The sequence below is a fragment of the Leptinotarsa decemlineata genome, unplaced genomic scaffold (assembly GCF_025532065.1).
Source record: "Leptinotarsa decemlineata unplaced genomic scaffold, Ldec_3_MD MMD2_tig00000199_RagTag_RagTag, whole genome shotgun sequence".
Classification (NCBI taxonomy): domain Eukaryota; kingdom Metazoa; phylum Arthropoda; class Insecta; order Coleoptera; family Chrysomelidae; genus Leptinotarsa; species Leptinotarsa decemlineata.
In genome coordinates, this window is record NW_027412544.1 from 18,334,272 (window position 1) to 18,359,518 (window position 25,247).

At 31.6% G+C, this 25,247-nt stretch overlaps 1 protein-coding gene and 1 long non-coding RNA gene across 2 annotated transcripts in view; one reads left to right on the forward strand and one right to left on the reverse strand.

Moving 5' to 3' along the window:
* Positions 1-25,247, reverse strand: part of HERC2 (E3 ubiquitin-protein ligase HERC2) — a 196,876-nt gene that overhangs the window by 105,880 nt on the left and 65,749 nt on the right. The window contains exons 17-21 of the mRNA XM_074173110.1: positions 15,759-16,411; positions 15,526-15,705; positions 12,270-12,447; positions 11,401-12,209; positions 8,452-9,084 (exon numbers count right to left, since the gene is read on the reverse strand). Coding sequence (XP_074029211.1) covers positions 8,452-9,084; positions 11,401-12,209; positions 12,270-12,447; positions 15,526-15,705; positions 15,759-16,411 — 2,453 coding nt within the window. The remainder of the gene's footprint in view (positions 1-8,451; positions 9,085-11,400; positions 12,210-12,269; positions 12,448-15,525; positions 15,706-15,758; positions 16,412-25,247) is intronic.
* On the forward strand, positions 21,145-23,519 carry LOC141481487 (uncharacterized). Its single transcript, XR_012465011.1, has 2 exons — positions 21,145-21,257; positions 23,225-23,519. It is a non-coding gene; the product is annotated as an uncharacterized lncRNA (long non-coding RNA).

Here is a 25,247-nt window from a genome sequence, read left to right on the forward strand (position 1 = left end):
CGAGATCTTCTGAGCATGCATGCCATGCGTCATAAAAAGTAGAGGGCACATTTGATAAAACATCCCTAAAATCAATCATCCAGGCGTCAAGGAGAAGGGGGGATGCACAATACAAACTGCAGGTGAATAAAATGCATGCTCAGAAGATTGGTATACACTAACATAAGAAGCAGTAATGGCCGAAGTAGCCAAAAGTAACACAGTTGAAAGACAATATTTCCTCACAATGTGCTGACAAGCTTTGTGCATTTATATAAACCAATTGACGCATCTTATCATTATGTTTTGCTGTTCTTTTCAATGTATTACTGAAATTTAATCTGAAAAATTTCTATCATTTTGATATGTCGTCACATTGTTGAGTTCATCTACAAACTCATTATAACAATCTATTTGATTATATTAGAGAGTTCATTATCGTCCTTGCAAAAAGGTTCTTATTTTCAAAATTTGAAGATATACTATTTTAAATGGAGAATATTTTTGAAGCTAGTTCAGACTGAATATTTAATAATAGTAATAATAATAGGTACTAGTAATCCATTCATACATCTTATTGTGTTCCACATTACAAAGTTTATAAATACTGCTATGATTTGTCTTATTGAAATTTTATATGCATTCTTTTATCCTATTTAGCATCATTTGACATGCATGCACCTTCAAAACTGTACACTATGACTTGTATACTTACTAAGACTGACCATAATTTTTACCTCACATTTCAAATGATTTATTGTAATTCAAGTTTAATGGTACAATCACTAGATCGTTTTTATTCAAAGTTTTCGTAGAATCTTGACAGTTTAACAATACCACTCACTTTATAGTGAGTTTTACCTAGATTAAGCGAATTATCTTTCAACTTTAGATTAACTACCATTCCTTTCCCATTCGAGTCTCTATTAATTAAAACTGGATTTTCTCTTCCTTCTTGATTTTCCATAAACTCCTCTCTATTATTCCATAGTTACTTGTCTGAGTCTTCAATCTTCTTCGTCACTCTTGCTTCTTTTCTTTCTCTTCCGGTTAATTCTCTACACAGTTCACATATTTCAACTGTCTAACATTCGTCATTACTAACTGACTAATTATGGTATTTTAATTGCACATCCCTTCCACTTTGCAAGATTGCAAAGACTTAGTCTGAAAGGGTGATGTGTATTGATCTAGCAGGTAGCAGAAAATATCTGATTTCACATGCAAGAATTTTCTAGGGATGACTGTTTATCTGTTTATCCTTTACTCTTGGCGAGTTATGACTCAAACTGTGAAGTTTGTCTCAAACGTATATTTAACTGTCATGTAGTCTGTGAATATGTTTGATTCTATTGAAAAGATTTTTCTTTCACCAGAACAAAAATACTGTCTCTCGACGCGCGTTTCGCTAACTAAGTTAGCACTCTAGGATAGTAGACTGCCCTGGACTACTACCCTAATATAAATCAACCTACATTTCAAGACTATTACACTGAGAAGAAGAAAAAATATCTGTAATCGAAAACAGTGGAGACTTTGCCTCAATTATAGTCCTAGAAGTTGAAAATCTTGAACTTTGAACTGCTTTTTGTATATCTACAAGAATCCAAATGTCATTTTAATATCCATTTATTGTTTACCCCTTAATCCGTTCTACAAAAAATTGCAAACAAAAGTTTCTATTCCCTTTTTCCTAATACTTTCTTTGTCATACACCGACCCAAATTTTACGCAGATACGATTTCTCTCACCTGCCATAACTCAGTCTAGTAGCTATATACATGCTTTCATGAAAACATTAACAATGAACTTTTTGAGACTGAAATTAAGACTAGAATTGAGACAGAGACATTGACCATGATGTCTAAAAACATAAAATGAACTTGATTTAAATTAAAATACCATTATATTCCACTATATGTTAATTACTAACTTCACAGTCTGTTAGTAATGATAAATCAAAGTTAAATAGTTGAAATATGTGAACCATGTAAATAATAAGCTAGGAGAGAAAGGAAAGAAATAAAAGTAACAAAGAAGATTGAATACTTATAAAAGCAACTACAGAATGATAACATTAATAGAAAGGAGTTTATGGAGAAACGAGAACGAAGAAAACATTTAACAGGAAACAGTGAAAAACAGATTTTGGTTATACAGAGACTCAAATGGAAAAGGAATTCAACGAATAATTTAGGTACATTTAGCTATGAAGTGAGTGATTTTCTCAAAACTGGAAAAGATATTCCAGAACTATTAAGATTCCACAAAAACTTTTAATAAAAATGACCTAGTGTATCATTAAACTTAAATTACATTAAATCATTTGACATGTGTGAAGTAGCAACTGTCATTCTTAATAAATATACAAATCTTATTGAATGTGTTGAAGTATTTGTATAATTTGCAATGTAATCATGAGACACTTTAGTGAATAAATCCATTTCAAGATGTAGTATATGTCACCCTAGTCAGCTACCTCACCATCGGGCGCAAATCAAAATATGATAATATTTCACATAAATGAAAATTTCAACTGTTTATACTCATCGAGAAAATAATACAAATCATGAAATTATGAAACAAAAAAAATTAATTGGTGTTCCAGGGCGACTTCATTGATTCCAGTGGCGCATTTGCTTTTTCGGCTGCAGGAAAACCCGGAAAAACCTGTAGCACCACATCATCAGAAGATCTTGATCTATCAATGTCCTCATTTCATATAATAAAATGTAGGGTGTCTCCAGAGGCTCCAATTAATTCAAAATATTGCAAGAATATTTAGTGACACCACTATTGTCAAACTTAAACACGTCCATTTCGTCTTTAACCAATGCGTAATAATGATTCAACGCCAGAACCACAGTGAACAATGACTGCATGAAGATTATAATAGTGGTCTGCTACATTGAAATATTCATCTATTTCGAACCTGCGTAAGTTTGGTGCTTCCGTCAGAGGTAGAACCACGTTTGAAGATCATTAGTGTTATTATTAGTTTGACTGCTGCCTCAGATATACTTGTTGTATTATAATAATCAGTTAGTTTGGCGCATATTTGGTAATACAGTTGATCATCAACCGTTAAAAGTTCTATTTTCAGATGATTCAACAATAAGCTTTGCACGGACTGGTTATCAGTCATGTCAGGAACTGCTAGAGTAACTCACATACTTACGTTTTGGCTACCTCTTAATCATGTACTACAAAGTAAACTAGTGAGGATTTTTCCAGCAAGAGATCTACAAGACAAGACAGACTGTAAGGAATCATTCAATACAGAGCGGTCAGGGGTATTGATTCTGCTATTTTCCTGCTCACGAAGAGTATTCAACAAGAACTTCAAGAATGTGCTTGTTTCATAATTTTTTGTTTATAGTTCACTTGATAGAAATTTTAAATTAAAAAACAGTGCACTTTGTTTCGTCTCTCTAAATACCGTAGTTTTTCCGTAATTAATTATTAAAAATCGAATGTGGTAGGGTGATGAAGTCACGCCCCTATTCCCGCTTCTTGTTCGATTGACCAATAGGAACAATAGAAATAATCAACATTGCCAAATCGTAAAATTTACGAAGCCTATAATTATCAATTTAATTATGTAAGTGTATATGAACCCGTTAACGTTTCAATTAATGGAAAATTCTCCACATGGAATAAAATGTACACGAAAAATCATGGTTGCAAATAAGTTCTATATCTAAAACCAGTACACAAAGTCGATAGATCACAAAATATTTACCTAAACTATGATTTTATGCATTATTTAATAATATACAGTTATGAAAATCAAAAAATATAGCAAAATTGATTAAAGAATCATTTCAAATATTCAATTTATTCTACAATCTTTAACCTGTGCATCTGCAATTTATTATAAAAAAAAACGATTCCTACATACATACCTCTTTCTAACATAGCTACTAAATTCAAGCGTTATAGGCTCACTTGGGAAATCTGTTGAATCTTCCAAAACTTGAGAGGAAGGTTGAATGAGGTCAAGTATAGACAGAATTGATTGTACTCGAACTGATCCAACAAAAGCTTCTGAGGTAATAATACCATTAATCATATGATAAAATTTAATTAATTTTGTTTCATACTTTCAGTAACAGGATTAACTCCACATAATACTTTCTGTGGAGAATACTTGAAGTTGAAATAAAAAACTGTCATCAAATTCAATATTTTTGTTTTCGTTCATTTATAGTCACTTTTTAAATGATTTCTATAAAGTCTTAGAAGAGTAGAAGGATTATAGTTCTTTATTTTCAATACTTTCACCCACTTTTTTTCTCATTATTTTATCCTTTGGGAACCTAAACTCATATGAAATAACTCACTTATGAACCAATGCGCTTTCTGTTTTCTTGTGCCTTTCCGCACAATTAAAATCAACACAAGAATGCACCATATTAATATTCAAATATATTTCTAAAACACTTTCAAAACATACACTAACTAAACTCGATGATAAAACGAATTGTTCCTACGCGAGCTGCCAGCTAAGAAAAAGTTGAAACTCAATGTTGCAAAAACAACCAGAATGGATCCGATATGACATAAATTTTCAATGCCGAATAAACCAATAAATTGTAATATGGGTACTCCATTTTCCTGAGAACATGAACGGTCAATTGAAATTTTCTGTAATTATTCATAATTTTTTTTTAGAATAAAGCCAGCAAACAAATAAATATACAATAATAAGATCGCTCGAATCCACGAATTAAGCATAAAAATGGACAATAATATTTGCCTTGATAACTGATATAGTACAAGTTATATCTAAATATGATTCTAAATAGAATTAAACGAGCTGTATTTTCAAATGGTTTTCGAGTGCTCTTTCTAATGACAATGGTTTCTACAAACTTCGTATTTTTGTTAAAATAATTTCAAAATGAATTTCGAGCCTAGTTTTGTTAAAGCTGACTCCCGAAAACTTACCAAAAGTCGATTTTGAAACGATCGATGAATTTTACTTGAAAAATTTGCAATACTTTGGTACCGAAATGAAGAATGAAAAATTGAAATGGTAGGTGGTATATTTAGTAGATCCCTTTTATTTATATGACATTCATTTCAGACTTTGTCTTTTATCGAAGGATGGAAAGTTTTCATTTTATTTTTATTTTATCTCGGCCAAAGAGCAGTATGATGACTGAAAAGAGAAGCAAAAATATGTACAGTGAAATTTAGAATTACTCCAGAACATATCAATCCAAAAATAACCTGAAAATATATTTTTCGGAATGTAAACTAATGACACGGAATATGCAGCAAAATAGGTACTCGCCGAGACCTACCTTTTACAAAAAAAAACTTTCTGTAATTATATACTTCTAACAGTTGTATTCACACCGAGTTGACAACAATAACCACAAAAATGGCGTCTGCCAATTGGATCATTAGATCTGTGATTGGATATTAAAAACCAATACACTTGGCAACTCCGCTCTATCCACGATCAATTTTATTGGTCAACAGACACGCGGCAAATTAAAATTCTTGCTTTTCGAATTATTCTTTTTTCTGAAAATATAAAGAGATTTTGGGACCGATTAGGCTTGATAAGTATAATATACTCAGTCTATAAGCAAACCAGTATCATTTTCAATAGCATGAAACAAGCCCATTCGGAACAATCCTCTTGTTATCCTAACGAGTATCTAGTGGACTCTTGGAAATTGTTTGGTGAGAAAGATGATACATTCTCACGAAACTTCAGCTGCATGAACAGGTGTTTGAGTTTGGTGAATGAACATTCTCGTTCATCGTTTAAACATCGTTTTTGAAATTCTTCGTCCATGCTATTCATGTAGCAACTGTTTCCTAAATTATCTAATCCAATTTTTTTCGCAAGATTTTCAGGATAACTGCCAACAGATTCGCAAGGAAGAACGTGTTCCACATAATCTGCATCAGAACCATTTCTCAAGCTGCAATTGATCCTTCCAAGTGATGAAGGGTTTCGTAGAGGGATCGATTCTGCTCTTGATCCATGAAGCTTTTCCACTGAAAAGGAAGAGATTCATATCACCATGTTTATTAAAAAAAACATGGTGAATTTTACAAATACCGATATGCATTTCTTGTATGAGCTTGCTGATGGGAAAGCATATAAAGCCAGGCGACTGTATCAAGAGCTATTCCCAAATGAAATGGTTCCTGATGCTGGAACGATTTAGAACGTTTGGAGCTGAATCATCACTTGAATGGAGCATATCACTTGAATAGATCAATTGACATAGCTGTTTCGAATTCAATAAACAAAAGCAAGTTGCCAATTTTTTGAATATGCATGCATGATAATTATCATAACATCTCTATCACATTGAACGGAATCAGGATCTACTTCTTTTGCCTTATGAGAAAATTTCTCCCAATGGTTTATTCAAAAAGTTTCTGAAAATCCCTTATTTGAGAGGAAAATTTTATTCACGGACGATGTTCAATTCACTTGTTTGCCAATAAATATGTTGAGTTCACACTATGAGTATGTGGTTGTGGTAATTAATGAGTCAGTGGAAAATATACATAGACTGAAAATAAATTTATAAAACCAAATTCACTTTAATGGGAAATGAGTAAGGTATAGAAGGTTTACGTAACGCCAATATTACATGAAAATAAATAATGAGATAATTGAGTTAGTAAACACATTTGAATATTTAGGAGTAATTATAGACTGGAAATTGGATTCCAGAGCGTACAAGTTGTATTATCAAAAATTATTAACAATAATTGGGATCCATTACATATGTTCAATGTATTTAACAAAATTTTCAAAAGCTATAAATTATAACACTTTACCCAATTTCACCAATTGTTCTACGATAATACATATATGCTGAATCAAAATAAGAATTCTCAATTTCAGAGACTGCAAAATTGTGCAATGAGAATAATTTTATAATGTACCAAACTCTTTCCAAAATTTTATACATATGTTAAACTCGTTAGGTTGGTTGCCTATTTTTAATTTTTTTCCACAAACTCTCATTTCAATTCCTAAAATAATATCAGGAAATGCATTTCCCTATTCACAAGAAAAAAAATCTTTCAACTCTAAGCACCACAATTACAAATGTAATAATTTTTTATACCATCTATAACAAGAAAATCATCCCAAAATTCGATTTTTTTCAAAAGTCTAAATGCATATTTCCCAATCCCCGCTGACATAAACACTCCAGGAAGTTTCAGTATACTTGAGACTAAATAAAAAAACTCTTAGTGGGTGACTGAGATTCCACATAATAATACAGCGTGTTATTCATTGAATTAGACTTCAATTATATTTTTTTCAAACTTGTATTTTACAATTCTTGACTGTATTTACTTTGGATGACATGTGATGTGATTTTTATTTCTTTGTTTTTACCTAATGTGAACTACTATCGATATTTACTGGAGGTGCGATATCTGTTAATTACCTTATAAATGGTATTCGATTGTGAAATATTTATAATACTAAACAAAACATTACTATTATTCAATGTCACTATTTTACTGAGTCATCAGAAACTCATAACATATAAATCTGAAGAAGCTAGCCACTCGCACCCGCGAAATGTCAGGAAGAAATTACAAAAATCGACGACCATCAAACCCGAAAAATAGTGACACTGAAAACCTCGGACACAAAAGTCTTAACCATTTTATCATTATTATTATTATTATAGTTTCTACACGCGTATTGAATTCAATATATTGAATACAATGTATATACGCCTGAAAAGTTATTATATGGTGAAACACGTATTGCTAGTTAATAAACTGTTTAGTGAACATCTTATGAAAAAGTGTTACTACATTATCATGGATTTTCATGAAGTATCGGCCAATTTCATCAAAAACGCCTAAAAATTACTTAAATTAGAGCTGTTCAAAATCGAATATTTCAAACTTTCCAATGAATGTACAAAGTTAATCACAACTAACCTTGCTATTCAATCTGATTGTCCAACAATTATCAATAATGAAAATAAATATACATATAGAAAAAAAATCCATTCATTATGCTGAAATTAAATTATGAAATGAACTATCAAATACAACTAAAAAACATAGAAAACTGAAATTTTAAATCAATGAAAAAAAAATAGTTTTTACTATAATTAGATTTTATCTCATGATCAGGGAAAGATTTATTTTAATTCTGATATTATTGTTTACGTTATTACCGATTATTTAATGTTCATTCTACAAACGTGGTTTTTATTTCTCGTGAAAATAAGTGGTTACTAATAGTTTGAAAACTGTCATGAACATTATTTCATTCTGATGCAGGTAGTTGAACCTTAATTAGTTTCCAATTTCTCAAACAACAAACAGGGTAAAGTTAAAATATGGGCAATTTCTTTAACATTTTGAAAGTAATTAGTCATGTTGATATAATGCATTACCAAAATAAAATAGGGATAAAATTAGGAACTTTTAATTATCTACTAACAAAAAAAAATCTACCTGATCTCCCCACTTCCAATCAGCTCCTCTTATAACTCTTGTTCCTAATTTCATCAAACCGGCTAGCTCTGGTCCTGACAAGCAACTAGTTTTAGGCTTGCTATTCTCGATCATGTCAGCATACAATACATAAAATTCTGAAACTTTCCTCACAATACTTTGGTCACAACCGGCTTGTTTTAAGAGTCCCAAAACAGAACTTATGACACCGCTATTAACCAGTGGGTTTAATTCTGGAGCATTATAATGATTTGCAGAAAGTATTCCCAATATAGCTAACAGCATTCTTGCTCTGGGAACATCTCTTAGCAAGGTATAAGTACCTAAATTAAGATGAACTTTAGCACTGGTTCCTTTCGTTTTTCCGGGTTTATTGGGAATATCTCGCAGTATATAACTCCTTAAGGTTTCAATGCACCATTCAGTTACTTTCAACTGCAAAAGCATAACTTCAGTTTTTAAATATGGGGTAACTAAATCTATATCATCAAGACAATGGTGCATGTTTTCCTGTTTATCCAAACCTAGATAACCATTCATTATTGAGTATCTTACTGAATTCAAAAAACCAGTTTCGTTCAGAAGGTATGATATCATTTGTAAACCATCTTTGCGAATCTTGCACCTTTTAACCTAAAATGATTGAATTTCATTACATTAAAGAAATTAACTGTAATTTTAAATTATATCAATTATATAATAGAATAAAAAAATTATACCAGATGTCAATTTTACCGACTGAAATTGTAACCACAAAAAACTTTCAATTAACTTGACTTGTAGATATGTGTAACATGACCTTTCATCTACATTTCCAATACGAATTTCAACAATGAAGGTGAACTGATTTGTAGTAGAGAAATTTATGCTACAAAACTTGTAGGAGTTCTATGACAAATAATTCAATTTTTACTCCGGAAAGTCAAATATTCGTAGTAAAATTGTAAATTGCTTTCGTGCGCACCCTGACAGTTCTGTCAAAATTCAAAAAAATACATATGCATTATTTATCATTTGAAGTAATTGTATTGTATGATTTGTTCACAATCTGCAAAATTCAACCTATGTTAGAGATAACAGGTATCACTAAACAAGGTTATGTTGACTTTGTTTCTTTAGCATTAGGCGATATGTTGAACTATGATGAGTGTTCTTGCGTAGTAAATTTCAAGTACTGTATAAAATATCTGTTCAATCTTAACGAAAATTTCATAGAAGTTAAATTGGAAATAAAATTGAAGATGAAAGTTGAAGCTGCATAAAACCATCTTAGGCCTCATATTTTAGACTATTCAAATTATTAGCAGCTCTCTGGTGATCGATCAGAATCAAAATATAACCCCACATAATGTGTCCAAGGGGTTTATTTCTTCCATAGATTTCTACCCAACCAATATGAACCTAGGACTGAAAAAAATTTGCGGGCAGACGACAAGAGAGTTTTGTTAACAAAGATACGTTAATACCAACAAAACGTTGTGGAAAGAAAAATTCACCTCCAATATAATCTCGACGAGCTTTAGTGAGAAGTTGATATTTCCACTGATAAATTTTCAAACTGTCATTGAAACAGAACAAATTTGTTTCTAAAAATATCGGAAATTTGATAACCAAGCAAGAATTTGAGTAAATCGTGGTTAAAAATATCCAAAACTGTGTTGATGAGTTGAAAACCTGAGTTTTTAGCCGAAATCCCAATTTTCACTTCAAAAGTGAAAATTTTTTTAGCGATTTTTTTATCAAAGGCATTTTCTACAAATGATGTGAAATTTCAATTTCAATTACAAACGTTTGTTAAGTGAAAGAAAAAATAATTTTTGTGTACTCTCAAAGTTCTTGGGTTTGTATCTGAAAAAAACATTTTCCTATAATCTATACTTTCCTCCAAACAATTTTCAATAATATTTTTCATATTATTAGAGTAGTAGAAAGCCATTCAAGCAATTAATCTATTTTGAAAGAGAAAGTTATCTTTGCTCTCTATAATCTTCCAATACATAAAATAGAAAATCTTTACAAGTATAGTTTATAATTATTTACGATGAGGATGTTTTTGAGGTTTATAGACGGTAAAAAATACCCAACTGTCATGAAATTATTTATTCCATTATATTTTGAGTAATAACTCAATCAAATAATAAGAAATATTGCTTGAATGTCCCGGCATGAAAAAAATAGAAATAACAGGATTACTGTTGTTTATAACGAAATGAACAGTAATCCAAGAATCTAGGTGAGGAAGACCGAAAATATGATGGTTGTACGATATAGAGAAGTACCTAAAAGCACTGAAAATGAAACAATTATGGAGAAATGCAGAAAAAAGGAAAATTTAGAAACTGATGAATGAATCACTCAGGACGCACAATGAGTGGTAATCAAGGCATAGTAACTTGTCCACCTCAGAGTAGGATATTAAATGTGCAAGCAAGAATCAAAATACAATATGGATTAAACGACGATGATTTGTTTGTTTACCCTTTATCAAAAGTGCCCATTCAGTTGAGAATTGTAGGAAGATAAAGTTTTATGGCAAGCGGACTTAATCTTGAAGAGTTCGAGAATAGGTACAGTATATTCAAGAACTTCAATATTTATGCGTGATTATAATTCAGCTATAACTTTATTTTCAGTCTTGTCCTTTTAAGGCCAGTTGAGTGGTTCAGCCTCCTGGCACCACTGATGAGACCCTGACGAGTCGAAACAATGCTGTTTAATATCACAAGCTCATCTAATAATAATTTCTCATAACTTTTTTAATATTTATAAAGCGAATCAAAATACCTAGAATAATTTTTTTTATATGTCAGAGATGAGTTATACTAAAAAGTGATTAATTTTATATGTCAGAGACGAGTTATACTAAAAAATGATTAATTTAAAAATATCCAGTTCTATGTCTCTGAAAAATATAAAATGATGACATTTTTTGTTGAATCAATATCTTACCTGATTATACATAACTTTCCTGAGTAGTTCCACATCATATTCTGATTGAAGAATAAACTCCAATACCATATTCATTATATTAAGATTCTCGCTACAAACTTTCTTCATCTGTTTCTCATTTAGCTTTGATACTATACCATTTAGTATAATTTGATTTTCGAGCTTTTTTTCTCGATCTTGGTTGATTTCTAATCTCGATGCATTTTCAGTTTTTTCTACAGTCCATTTCTCATCTAGTTCAGTCTTATTTTCAGTACAATTTTTGGCATGTTTTTGGTCAGGTTTGGAAGTATTTGAATGATAAGAATCTGTGATGACTCTACTTTCAGCAGATACCTTGTGGGTGCCATTCTTTATCTCATTGTTCACATCATCAGTGTCACTTTTCGACTCGGATATCTTTCCATCGGAATTTGTTTTTTTTATTGATATCTTGCTAACGTCTTCACTGGATTTGTGACGTTCAATACTTTGTGACTGAATTGTGGCATTTACTATATCCTCTGGTTTCTGTATTTCTGAAGTGTGTCGACCACATTTCAGATCCTTTATTACTTTTCTCACCAAAGTTCTAACTCTAGGTTCTTTGTATAAAACATTCACCTTTTTGAAAGCCTCCATTTCAAGACTTACAGCAGCCTTGACTTCATAAAGCAGAAAGCGACATTTTTCGAGAAGAGGTATACAGATTTCTTTATATCCTTTGTTGGCATCTTGGCGAGTTTTGATCAAATTCCATTTAGTTTGATGTACACATTTGATAACTTCACCCACTAATTTAGGAATTTTAACATTAGGCTGAACTGCATCTGAAGTAGTTACATTTAATGAATGAATGAAAATCATAATTTATTGAAATCAAAACTTACATGCTTCTAAAATAGGTAGCAAAACATAACCAAGTCCTAAATGTTTCAATAAAACTGCATAAAGTACCCTACTGATCTCCTCTATAGGATGCTCAAATGAAAAGTCCACCCTAGTTAAGAAATTATTTGCCTTTGAATGCTGTTCTACTACTGCCAAAAACGCTATTACATATGGGTCCTAAGAAAAAATTATAAGCATATATTTTTGTCTATTTATTATATATACAGGGCATCACACATATTACATTTGTGACAGAACTCTGTTTTCAATAAATATGTTTAGTCAGCACAAATTATACAACGGATTTCCACCTTTCATCTGGCTGCTGGTTCCAAAAAACTGTTAATATTTCAAATCAAATTTACAACAAATCTGTTGGGATTTTAGTTGAATGAATAAATTACCTGATACACATTAAAAATTGCTTCAATTTAAAACTATTTTTTATGGATATTTTTGTCATGTGTTCCTTTATTCACCTTGAGCTGATGAATCTAATAAGTTCCTGTAAACTGCCAATAAGTAGCAGGAATTGAGGTTATAAGTAAACTAATTGTGAAACCAACTATGCAAAATTTCTTCTATATTATTGTTATTAATGGTGTGATATGACTTAATATTTGGAAAAATATTCACATATATAGGGTGTTCCAGAATTTTTTTAACAAGCAATATCTACTTTATTTTTAAATCTTGAAAATGATACAAAGACGGACTTGAAAGACGTCTGAATGATCTTCTGAGATAATCTTTCTAATCGTTGTAACCATTGCAGTTTCAATGAAACTTTGTTTTCAAATGGCACCCCTAACAATTTTTTACTTCACTTGATTCTACTTGTCAATGAAAATACAGAGAGGTGATATTTTTCATACTCGAAATTCTCTTAACAGTTACTCTCAACTAAATATCTCAAAAAAATTATTGACCTACTCTACAAAATATCAAAGTGTGTAAACTTTCATGGGCGGAGATAACTGTGTCGAAGCTATTGGTCGTGGTCTACAGGCTTTTGTGACTGGCATTTCGTCTACTACTGCGGTAGGCATTATCAAAGGCGATCAGGTAACAGTCGAAGTGCTCGAGTTGTTCTCAACGAAAAAAACTTGGAAAATATTTTTTACAAAATATGTTTGAACCTGAAGCTGGCAAGCTTCATATTGTTTTACGAGTTCTCGAGTGCAGACAAATGTAATCATAACTGGAGTGAAGACATGGAAAGTACTACAGATACGAATCTTGAGATCTTACTAATCTACTGAAGGTACTTGATATATAATTTTTCTTAGACAACCCCACAGAAAAAATCTAGTGAAGTCATTGGACCCCCGTTTCCTATCCATCCAGCATATGGAAACTCAAGATATTCGGTAACTACGTGCGAGTGCCAATGTAGAAATATGACTCAATGAGGTATGCATTGTGAAGTCCATAACATACGTTCACACTCCATTTTGTTTGTAGTTTCTTCTATCCAATGTGATTCGACCAGTAACGAGCGACCAGTAATCACCTCCATTATGAAACCTTCTTTCATTACTCCAGCATCTTTACGACATTATTATGTACCATATCATTGACACAACCAATAAATACTAACCTTCGTTCAAAATCTTCGGACCATAAAGCGTGCGCCAAATGAACTTTGCAAGGACAGTACCTGTTTTTTAAATTCTCTGTTACGAACCCCAAGTTCCAAGTTCTTCTGCTAACACTAGAACTGAAACATGTGGATTTATTTCAGCATATACCAAAAAATTTCTTCTCGCCTGGCCGGTGCTGATACAGAGCGTTATTTTTTTCTTCTTTACAATGAGTTACATGTGATGGCAGATGACGAAGAAGAAAACGTTCACGATATGACTAAAGTAAAGCTACCTTGCGAGAATTCTTCCAAGATTTTCCATACACAAGCACCATATCAACATATTCGTTAGTAATCAATAACAAAGGCATTATAAATTATATTTCAATCTTTGTCCACTGCACTGGAATAGATGAACTGACATTCAATTCATTATGGTGAACTGACGCTTCGTACTTCCGAATGCTTTTTGTTGCTGTATTTGACTGAAGGCAGAAGACTGCAATAATTGAATATACATTCTTTGGAGGTGTAATTTTGGAAACTAAAGTATAGGATTGGTTTTTGAAAGAAAGCTTGACGTCGACGATGTGATAAATATTACTGGAGTTCTATCCCAACACCAAACCGTTATTTTCAACACCTTGATACGTGTTTCACGTATTTAAACTAGGCGATTAAACTAGTGTGTCGAGGTGTTACAAATAACGGTTTAGTATTGGGATAGAACTTCAGTAATATTCAGTACTACACCAAAGGTTCACAGTTCGTCACAAGGATGATGTGATAGTGTAACACGTCAAACCAAACAAAGTAGAAACTGTTTGGAGATGCCATTTGAAAAAACAAAATTGGTTGTGGTTTCTTATGAACTGCAATGGTTACAATGATTTCAAAAATGATCTCAGAAGGGCATTCTACCGGTTTTCAATAAAGTTTTTATTTCATTTGTCTAGCTTTAAAAATAACGGAGATATTTGGATGGATGGAAGAGCAAGGTCTGGTCATATTGCATGGTAGCATGGTCAGAAATTGAATCCAGCCATTTGACAGGAGCTTATATTTTTGTTTATATATATATATATATATATATATATATATATATATATATATATATATATATATATATATATATATATATTAATGTATACATATACATACATAGATATACACACATACACACATATATATAAACAAAAATATAAGCTCCTGTGAAATGGCAGGATTCAATTTCTGACCATGCTACAGCGAAATCACAATATGACCAGACCTTGCTCTTCCATCCATCCAAATATCTCCGTTATTTGTAAAGCTAGACAACTATATCATAATGGACAAAATTTAACCTTCTAAAGTTAGGGGATATGCAAAAGTAACTTTAGGATCAATTGATCAATAAAATCGTTTTTTCTTTAATTTTATGATTTTCATAAATGTTAAATTCATAGTAACCTAGCAAATCCTCTCAAGATATCTTCATTAAAATATAATAATGAAACACTATAAAAATACATAAAATAAACTGTACACAAAAATATCTGTTGGTACGTATAACTTCCATCAACATAATATGAATTTTATTATTTAATTTCAATCTCAGAGCTCTGTCCTTTTATTTTTTTTACTATGTTTTATGACCTGCCCTGTATAAAATTTAGGAAAAGACTCACCGACAATCTGCTTTCAGCTAACGCATTAATAAAGGCTTTTACCCTTTCTGGCGGTTGAACATTTTTCAATGATTTTTGACTTGTATTAACTTTTGGTTCAGTTGGAGTATTCTCTGCTGTTGAATTGGTGCTACGAGATTCGCCTTTCTCTTCCTCGTAAGGATTTGGCGGTTGATCAATCTTAAAATAAAGACTTTACACGTGTGTTTTTTTTCTTAGATTTGACTCACTACCTGTAAACCACCACTCAGAAATGGAGATTTTAGCCAATGACTAGATGATTTTTCTTCTTGTGTCAATGACAAGCTCTGTCTCAAATTGTATGCATGCAAACCTAGCAAATACCCTAGATTCCTTTCAACGTCCATCAACATAAACCAAACGTGGAGAGAATCTACATTATTTTGATGTAACTCTAATTCAGGAAGACAATAATTACCAACTACATAATTATCCATCAAAGATAATAACTGTGCATTCTGAGGACAACTATTTAAAATATGAGTGACATCCTTGCCTGGGTGTTTCTGTAGAAGTTCTGTCACTGATGGGTTGTCGCACCTAAAATCTTGAATATCATATACTTTATTGTTGATGACTATCCAGCGACCTCCATCTAGATTATGATTTTCAAGATCAGCTTGTCTAATCAATGGTAATTCTTCATTTAATTTATGTGACATATTGTTTGGTCTAGTTTGGGTAATGCCTGGCCAAGCAATATCATCCAGATCATGCAATTGTATGTCAGGCATCAGCCGACAGAGTTTGTCAAGAGATTTCAGTACTTCAATGAATACGTTTAGCCAGTTTAGTGAAGTGAGAAACATACTAACTTCTTGTTCAAGAAGGATGAGGCTCGTAATTAGCTCAGGTAGTAGTATCCCTGAAAAATATTCCATTCAATATGAATAACTTCCACATAAATAGTACTGAATTTTAGAGCACCTGACACCTGACAAGAAAACTAAATAATCATCAATTTAGTTGGTGATCTGTAATTCCTAATGTATAATTTGACTATATTATTACAACACACTAATGCATTCCAACTCAGCACCTAAATACATTTCGAAATTTCATTAAATTTAGTTTAATTGTTATTTATGAGACAGTAACGCTGCTACTTTGAGAGCATCGTAAGAAGAGAGACATTTTAATTTTTTTTTCATATGCTTTCCTTGGAACGCTCTTCTTTTGATATTTTCTAAATGTTTCCACCACAATCTGATTTCACCAAAATAACTCGCAGAACAAAGAGTGTTTATTGTCAAATTCATGATTTGCAGTTATGACAATTAAGGTTCATTTTCAGTTTGGTCATATTCGTATATTGAGTAGAATTATTTCTGTTCGATTAGGGTCGGCTCCTATCAACTTAAAAAAATCACCAACACCGCAAGATATCTGTTGCAAAGTGTATGCACAGAGAAGACTATTAGTTTCAAAGGATGTTGAACAACTTAAGTTAGCCCTGCATAGTGGCCTTTATCGATAGTAAGCGTGTATTGTTGTTTATCAAACAGATAATCCGCGCAAAATCGACCTTTAAAACATACGGCACCATGAGAGTAAGTCAGCCACCACCCAAAGGCTCTCTGGATACTTATCGAAACATGAATAACAGGATTTGAAATCTCTATTCACTTTTCTATTAATTTGCATTTTCTAGTTATTTTGTTCATTGTTTATAAAAACTTTATTCAACTGAATTCAGTTTGACCTCAGTGTAATTTTCTGTTCTCAATTTTATTTCCATTTTAGCTCACAATAATTTTTTTTAATGCATAACCTTTGGGTTTACCATGAACTGAGAGCTTGTATATATTATGCAGGAATTACTATGGAGGCATTGAATTTCTGAGTAATAAATCATGATAGTGGTTCAGTTGAGGAACAATATTTTACCTACTGAAACTTCAAATCAATTTATAAAGGCCATTTGCATTTGCTTTTAGTATTAATACCATTTGATTACTTTTTTTACACAGTGGATATTCATATCAAGTTTCAGCATTTTGATGAGTTGTTATTATTAATTTTTGATAGTGTAGCCCCAAGAAAGTTGAAGAAAAAACTCCGATTCAACGGTAATATGAAATTTAAAATTTTTGAGAAGCAAAGGCTTTACTAAATTCAAGAGAACTAAAAATAACTCGCATTGGAATGATTACAAGTTGCTTTGATATCGAAAATAAATACGAGTATAATGATCAGGAACGGCAAAGGAGCATATTTGCAGCCAGAGGCGGCGTAAGGCGTGGGCCACCGCCCACGGCCTCCCGGTGCAAAAGGCATCGCGTGTCAAACTTTAAAATATCAAAAAATACACGTCATGAATATTTATATAATTAATACGTTAGAAAATTCTCAACCAAAAGATATTCCACTCTTCGGCGCACGAAAGCATATGGATGAAATATTCGTGAATATATTTCTTTTTCTGATAAACCATATTTTATTATGAAAATATTTATTGAAATATTTTCATATTTTTCTCATCTTTATTAACGCTTGTCAATTCCATAAGCAAGGATTGGCAATCTGTACAAGTCCATTTAAGCCTTAATCTTGAACATTTACTTACATTTTTTGACTGGATCAAAGAATATCGACAAACTGGATACGAAAAATGCTTGTCTGACGCTCGTCAGTTTATTGAGAAATGCAGTTACGATTTGCCAAAAGATTTCAATGATAAAAGGATCGCCAAATAGAACAGGATGTTTGATTATGAAGGCAGCGATAAACCTATACAATCTGCGAAAAGCCGGTATGAAACCTTTTTTTAAATACCATGATTGATTCTGTGATAAGCAATATGGATTCGAGATTTATGTCTTTCTATCAACACTTAGAAAACTCCATTATTAAAAATGTGAAATATCTGCTACAATATATTCAATCCGTGTTAGGAATCACACGTTTAAAGGTAAGACCTCGTTAGTCCTTAGCTCGCATGGAAAAACGGATTTTAACAGACAAGCAGATTACAGAGAACAATTTAAGAGAAATTTACCTAATTGTTTAGATTTTCATTCGAATTTTATTAACAATAGCTGCTACTGCTTCCGCTGAAAGCTTTTCAAAATATGAACTAATAAAATATTATTTAAGAAATACAATGGGTCAAGAAAGACTTTCAGCTTTGGCAGTTTTATCCATTGGAGCAGATATAGCATCAAAGATAAATTACGAACCAATAATTAGGGAGTTCTGTAAAACCAAAAGTAGAAAAATTTTTGTTTCTTTAATTCATTGTTGTTTTTTAATTTTTAACCCCCGACGCAAAAAAAGGGTTTCAGTAGTTTGACTTGTGTATCTGTGTGTCTATATGTGGCACTATAGCTCCTATAGTAGTAGACCGATTTTGATGCGGTTTTTTTATTTAATAGCAAATTTTTTGGGATGGTTCTTAGATAAGTTTCGTGAAAATCACCGTTGAAAAGTTACCAATTCGAAGAGGAATTATGCATTTGAATATAGTTAACAATAACATATACTTGACTGATCGAAATAAATATTCAATATTTTCAAAGTAGGTACATTTTTACTTTCACTTGATGCCGCAACCACAACCGTCTGCAAAGGACCAACTCATCGGCAACTTACAGCAGACGTGACGTGTTTAGGTACATTTTAAAAGTCTCATTGGGTACATAGCCGCAGTGTGATGTTTTTTTTATTACTTTTGAGTCGTTTTTTATTTAATTTTATTGTTTAATGTTCTTATTGAATGAAAAATTGTTCAATTTGAAGTGTTGTTTGTAATTATATAAACCCTTCTTCTTGAGCCATCAGAAGGCTTCGCGAAATGTACCTTGCCTACATTAAATGATGGTGTAGCGCCGCCTGTTTGTCAGTGATAATCTTTGTAATGTAGTGCTGTAGAATAAACTTAATGAATTGGGTATTCATTCTTTTCAAAAGAAAATTATTTAACCCTACACATTAAGTAATCCTTCTGAAATCAATGAATATTTTGAAAAAAAATCAGATAAGCATTTTGTCCCACAGGATGAATTTCTTGATTATACCGATATCAAAAATAATATAAATACTGATTCAGGATTTGAATCAGTTACTGAATCCATGCAATACAAATATATTTTAGAGATTGAATAGAGAACCAGTGGATCAAAAGAATGTATTTTCTGATTTGTGGAAAGTATTTAAAATTCTGATACTTCCAAAAATCTCAAATTCAATGTCAATTTATGATCTAGGACCTATTAGTCGGCTACTTTGGGAATCAAAATTTTCGAAAAAAAAATGAGTTATTGAATAAAAAGCTACTTGTCCTTTGATTTGGAATGACCACAGTTGCTCTTCTGTAAATCACAGACGATATAATTGAAGCAACAGATCGGTAAAATACGAGAGTATTAGTACTTTCATATTATACAAAAGCATTCAAAAAGATCAGTCATCAAATTTTATATGACTCAAAACATTGTACTCATTGGTTTTTGTAATTATCTAGTGAACCAATCAAAATTTGTAGAAACATCCAATAGGGAAATCTAAAGTAGGTTACATCAAATATGGAGTACCACAAAGCTCAATTCTCGGACCTTCACTATTTTGCATATATACTTGTAGTCTTGTTATGGCAAATGTATTTGTCTTTCTATCAAAACAATGTAACTCTGGCCAACTTGATGATATTGAACATCTTGTAGTAACACCAAAGCTTCATAATCTCAAAATTAACACAACCAAGTCTAATCTGATTGTGTTTGGTGCTAGTCAGAGGTGTGAAGGGATGTTTTTATAGGATTTTTGTTCTCATCTGTTTATTTGTTCCTCATCTGATTTTTTTTCAGAATTGATGAAGCTATTTATATTTATTATTGTAGGAGTTATATGTGCATCAATTGGTGAATTGAGGACTTTTTCTATATTGATAATTAATATTTCTTTGTGAATACTCGTATTATAACTATTTCTTTTAACAATTTTTTGATGTTTTGTTTAGATAGAATTCTGCTAGTGTTTCTATTTTTTAATCATCCACATCAGGTTTACTCCTAACAGATGTCACACGTTTTCCAAAGTTCAACTTTTTTTTTACTAGCTGTGAAATTATTTTATGTAATATGCACAATAAATTATTATTATTGATTACAATCTGGCAGTTGTATATAGTTCATATTATCACATTTAAATTACTAGTCATTCACTACACCTGATATGTTTAAACTGAAAGAGTATATTTTTAGAAGAGATAAATTTTTGGGAAAGAAAAGTTTTTGCTTATCATGATGGAGAATTAAAAAACCAAAACCTTCATTTGATATGTATCCTGCACCATTTTTCATTAACTCATTAAATAACTAAATATATAGCCATATTTAAATCTCCGAGCCACTCTGTGAAAGTATTTATAGTGAATGCATCTTAAATAAAAAAAATAGTCATATTAGTATTCTAAACATGAATCAATTCTGGACTACCGTGATCCAAATTTGGATTTTGCGAAAATAGAAATAAAACTAAAATATAGCCAAGTACGCCTATGTGATCGGCTGCAATCGCCATACTGCTTACGAAATTGGGTTTTACAAATAACAGTACATATCAATTAGTCACGTGACTCATTTTTTTATTCGGAACCAACTTCAGTTTACTATATAAATCGAACGCTTATAAAAATGTTTTTGTTTGCATACTTGCTATATCATTAGTATCTTGCATATATTCTTTGTTAAGTGTTTTAGAATCGAGTAAAGGTAATCATTATTTTTTTTTACCTAGTCTTTTTAAACTAATTATGTAGTGTAAACATACAAAGGTGACTACCTGTGAAAAAAATGAAATTAACATCATAATAAGTTCTGAAAGTTGACTACTAATAGGTACATAAATGTCTTACCACTTTTCATTATTAATAAAGGACAAGCACGAGTAAGCAGAAGCAATGACACGTAACCTTACTAAAGACCCCATTTATGGGATCGACAAAAGATTCAATCCACGAATAAAATAAACGTGGTATCCAAAGCAGTTCATTTCTGCATTTCAAATCGGCATCGACGACCGAATCAGATTCGTCCTCTGTCTTGCAGCTCTCACTGCAAAAGAATCATAGCCCAAAAACAGTGTATTTGTGATCCAAAATCATACTGCGCTGTTTCGACCTACGTAGGTCTCATCAGTGACGACAGGCTGAACCACGAACGCATTGCTGGACTCAGCTGTCCTTGAAGGACAAGCACAAGTAAATAGAGGTGATGACGCCTTCCCTTACGAAGACGCCATAAATGAGATTGACAGATGACACAATATAAGAATATCGTAGATGAACGAGGCTCTCCAAGGCAGTGCTTCGACATCGAGCACCGAATGACATTCGTCCTTTGTCTTTCATAGCCGCTTTCACTGCAAGGCAACTTTTCGAAAACAGACAAAAACAAAGCTTTCGTGAACAAACACCAGACTGTACTGTTTCGATCTGCCATATTTCTCATCAGTGATGTCAAGCCAAACACTAATGCACTGCTGGACTCAACTGTCCTTAAATGACCAGCCTAGGTAAGTAGAGGTGACAACATCTCTCCTTACGAAGACGCCCTCTATGGGGTCTATAGAAGACCCAATCCACGAATATCATTCCACCTGAGTAAAATATAATCAAGAAAATAATTTGAATAGTGAATATTTTCTTGGCTTATTGAACTATAAATCTATTAAATGAACTAAACTCTGATGAACAGTTTACTACAAATATATTAGTGATAATAAAAGTAGAATTATGAATAATCAATCATGAGAGTACTTTAAGTAGGCAGAGTTTTTTGCAGGTGAAAAACTATAGCATTAACATCTATGGTCAGTAACATCTTGCTTCGGGTAGCTCATGTTAATAACTCCACGAGCTTTCTAAGGAGCATCATTATTATTCACAACTCTGGCAGCCATGTAACGTGGTAGAATCAATCCATTTTCAACTAATTGAATTCTCAGGATAAAAAGATCTAGTTGAGCAGCTATTATTATTTGACTAGCAGTTATTGTTGCTATGAATGATTTCAACAAATGAATCCTCATTATTTGATAATTTCAATTTGCCTTCAATAAATACAGAATAGCCATTTTATGAATCGTAACAAAGAATTATCAGTTACAATTTGACTGAATTTTCATGATAAAAGTATCTAGTTGAAGGCAGCTATTATTATTTGACTAGTAGTTATTGTAGCTTTGAATGATTTCAATAAATAAATCTTCATTATTTGATAATTTCAATTAATATGAAAAAGCCTTCAATAAATACAGAATAGCCATTTTATAAATCGTAACAAACAACTCTCAATTAGAATTTGACCTCTGTTTTCCTTTATGAGAATGATTTGTAAGTTAAAGCATGTGGAATCATCCAATAAAACAAGAATTCTTTTAGCATAAGCTCTCCAGTTCTTGTTAAAGTATTCATGTGATTATCCCCCATGTTTTAATTATCATAGGCACCATATGCTATTTCATGTCGTTTTAATGATAAGTCAAAGATAGTCTGATTAATAACTTTTGCATTATTAGCCTTCTTTTCGGGTTTTCAAATATTTTACATCATTACAGAAATAATTATGTATTAAAATTTTACGAAACATTTTATATTTTCTTTCTTAAAATTACGCTTTCGTTGATGTAATCTTTAACTTTTGTTAATGTGGAGGATAAAAAATTGTTTTTTTTTCAGATTACCAGATGGCAAACATCTTAGCGTTACCATTCACTATATTGCTGTATATTTTGTCATGGATACCATCTCTAGTATTAACTATAATCCCATTTCCATTCAACATAATAGCAGAAATGGTGTTCAGCGTAATCCCAAATATATTCAATGTGATTTCTGAGATTTTAAAGATCATGATTTAGTTATGGAATATATGGATATCTTAAATATATGGTCCATAGATCTATGAATACACTATTTCATGTCAGGGTTTATCTTCAAAATACAAAATATATTAAAGATTATGCTATAAGTAGACATTTGTTTTCTATCTTCTGAAGCTGAATGATGGTAGAGGTAGATCTATTCATCAAATACTTGACAACAATCTTTACCAACAATTGACTGATTACTGATTTTACTGAAAATTAGCTAATTAGGGTTCATTAGGCAAGTACTTAATTAAGCCAGGACTTTGGACTCATCTCGACAGTAATTGAAAAAGAAAAAATTTTGGGACTCAAATCAATCAAGCTGGGTAAAAATATGTATTTCTTCTTGATGTTGATTGTCTCATCACTTATTTCATTAACTTATCTATGATAATTCATCAGTAAGGCAACTCATATAAATCAAAATATATTTTTAAAATAAATCACTTGATTTTGATTCAAGGGAAAGTTGTTTTATAATATTGGCTCACTATATTTCAAAGTAAAGTCAAAGTAACATATCTTATTCTTCTAAGGTTGCTTTCTAAAAGATGAAATTCAAAATAAATATTTCAGTATTTAAAATTAAAACTTATTTGATCTTCCCAGGTTTTTCCCTAATTGTAAAAAAATAATACAGGAACAAGAATCTTATTTATGGAGAAATATATAAAACCTATTTGAAATATCCCTCAGAAAAAAACTTGATTTTTGTGTTAACCAAAATTAGAATTTAAATAATGTCAAATGTAATCACCTAATGGGACAATTATTGATATTGTTGATCAAGTCATTTTGCAAAAACAATTTGTTGTGTTTTTTCCAAAGGTTACATGAGATACCTAAATTAAGAATTATAGTCTCTTTCAAGATAATATGATGCAGAAATACCGTGCTGGTTAAAACTTATATACAACTATCCACTTTCTCAATCTGCATCCATATTCCTAAAGAAAGGGTATGATGCAATCTTTTAGAGTATAAAAGAAATGCAATTCAAGACTCGCACAGTCAGGCAGCCCTCAGAGCATTGATGATCCCAAAAGAGATATTGGAACTGAGTGGGAATGCCACGAATCTGTGAAGAACTGAAAGAACAAGCTAAATAATAGATTGACACTACATTACGTGACAGGGTTTTGAAGAATCACAGGAAAGAAAAAGCCGACGAATGTGCAAAACATAAATCATAAACACCACATATGGGCCCTGAATCAGATGTGGGTGGCACCAAATTATTGGGACAGAACCAGATCAGAAAGTTGGTCAATAAAACATAGAAAATAACTACAAGGCTACTCTTTACACCTGGAGAAAATGTCACTGTATTCCATGAGGCAAGAAATTTATGGATAACCAAAGCTAAGCTCAGAATGAATGTTACAGGTTCAGACTTTTATTGTCTAAAGAAGTGGTAATAGATTTGAAATATAAAAGAAGAAAATTATTAAATACTAGGACCGAAATATTTAGATGAGTTAGTTGAAAAAATAAAGAATCACATCAAAAATATGAGAGGAAATGAACAATGAGTAAGAAATATAAAAGTATAATGAAATTGATTTGTAAAAAAACACATTATTGTGACCTGAAATGGACGTAAATTAATAATATGGATTAGAAAAGATAAGTGAAATCCAAAACAAGCACTTTTCCCAATCATCAGAAAATTCCAACTTAGTTAATGAAATATACCAGGGCTGAATGAAGCCTTCAAAAATGGTGAAAAGGAAAAAAAATAATAGTATAATGAAATCCACTAGCAAAGGAGAAGAATATGATAACAATGAAAGAAAAAATAAATCACAGGCAATCTAAGTTCGGGAAGTGGA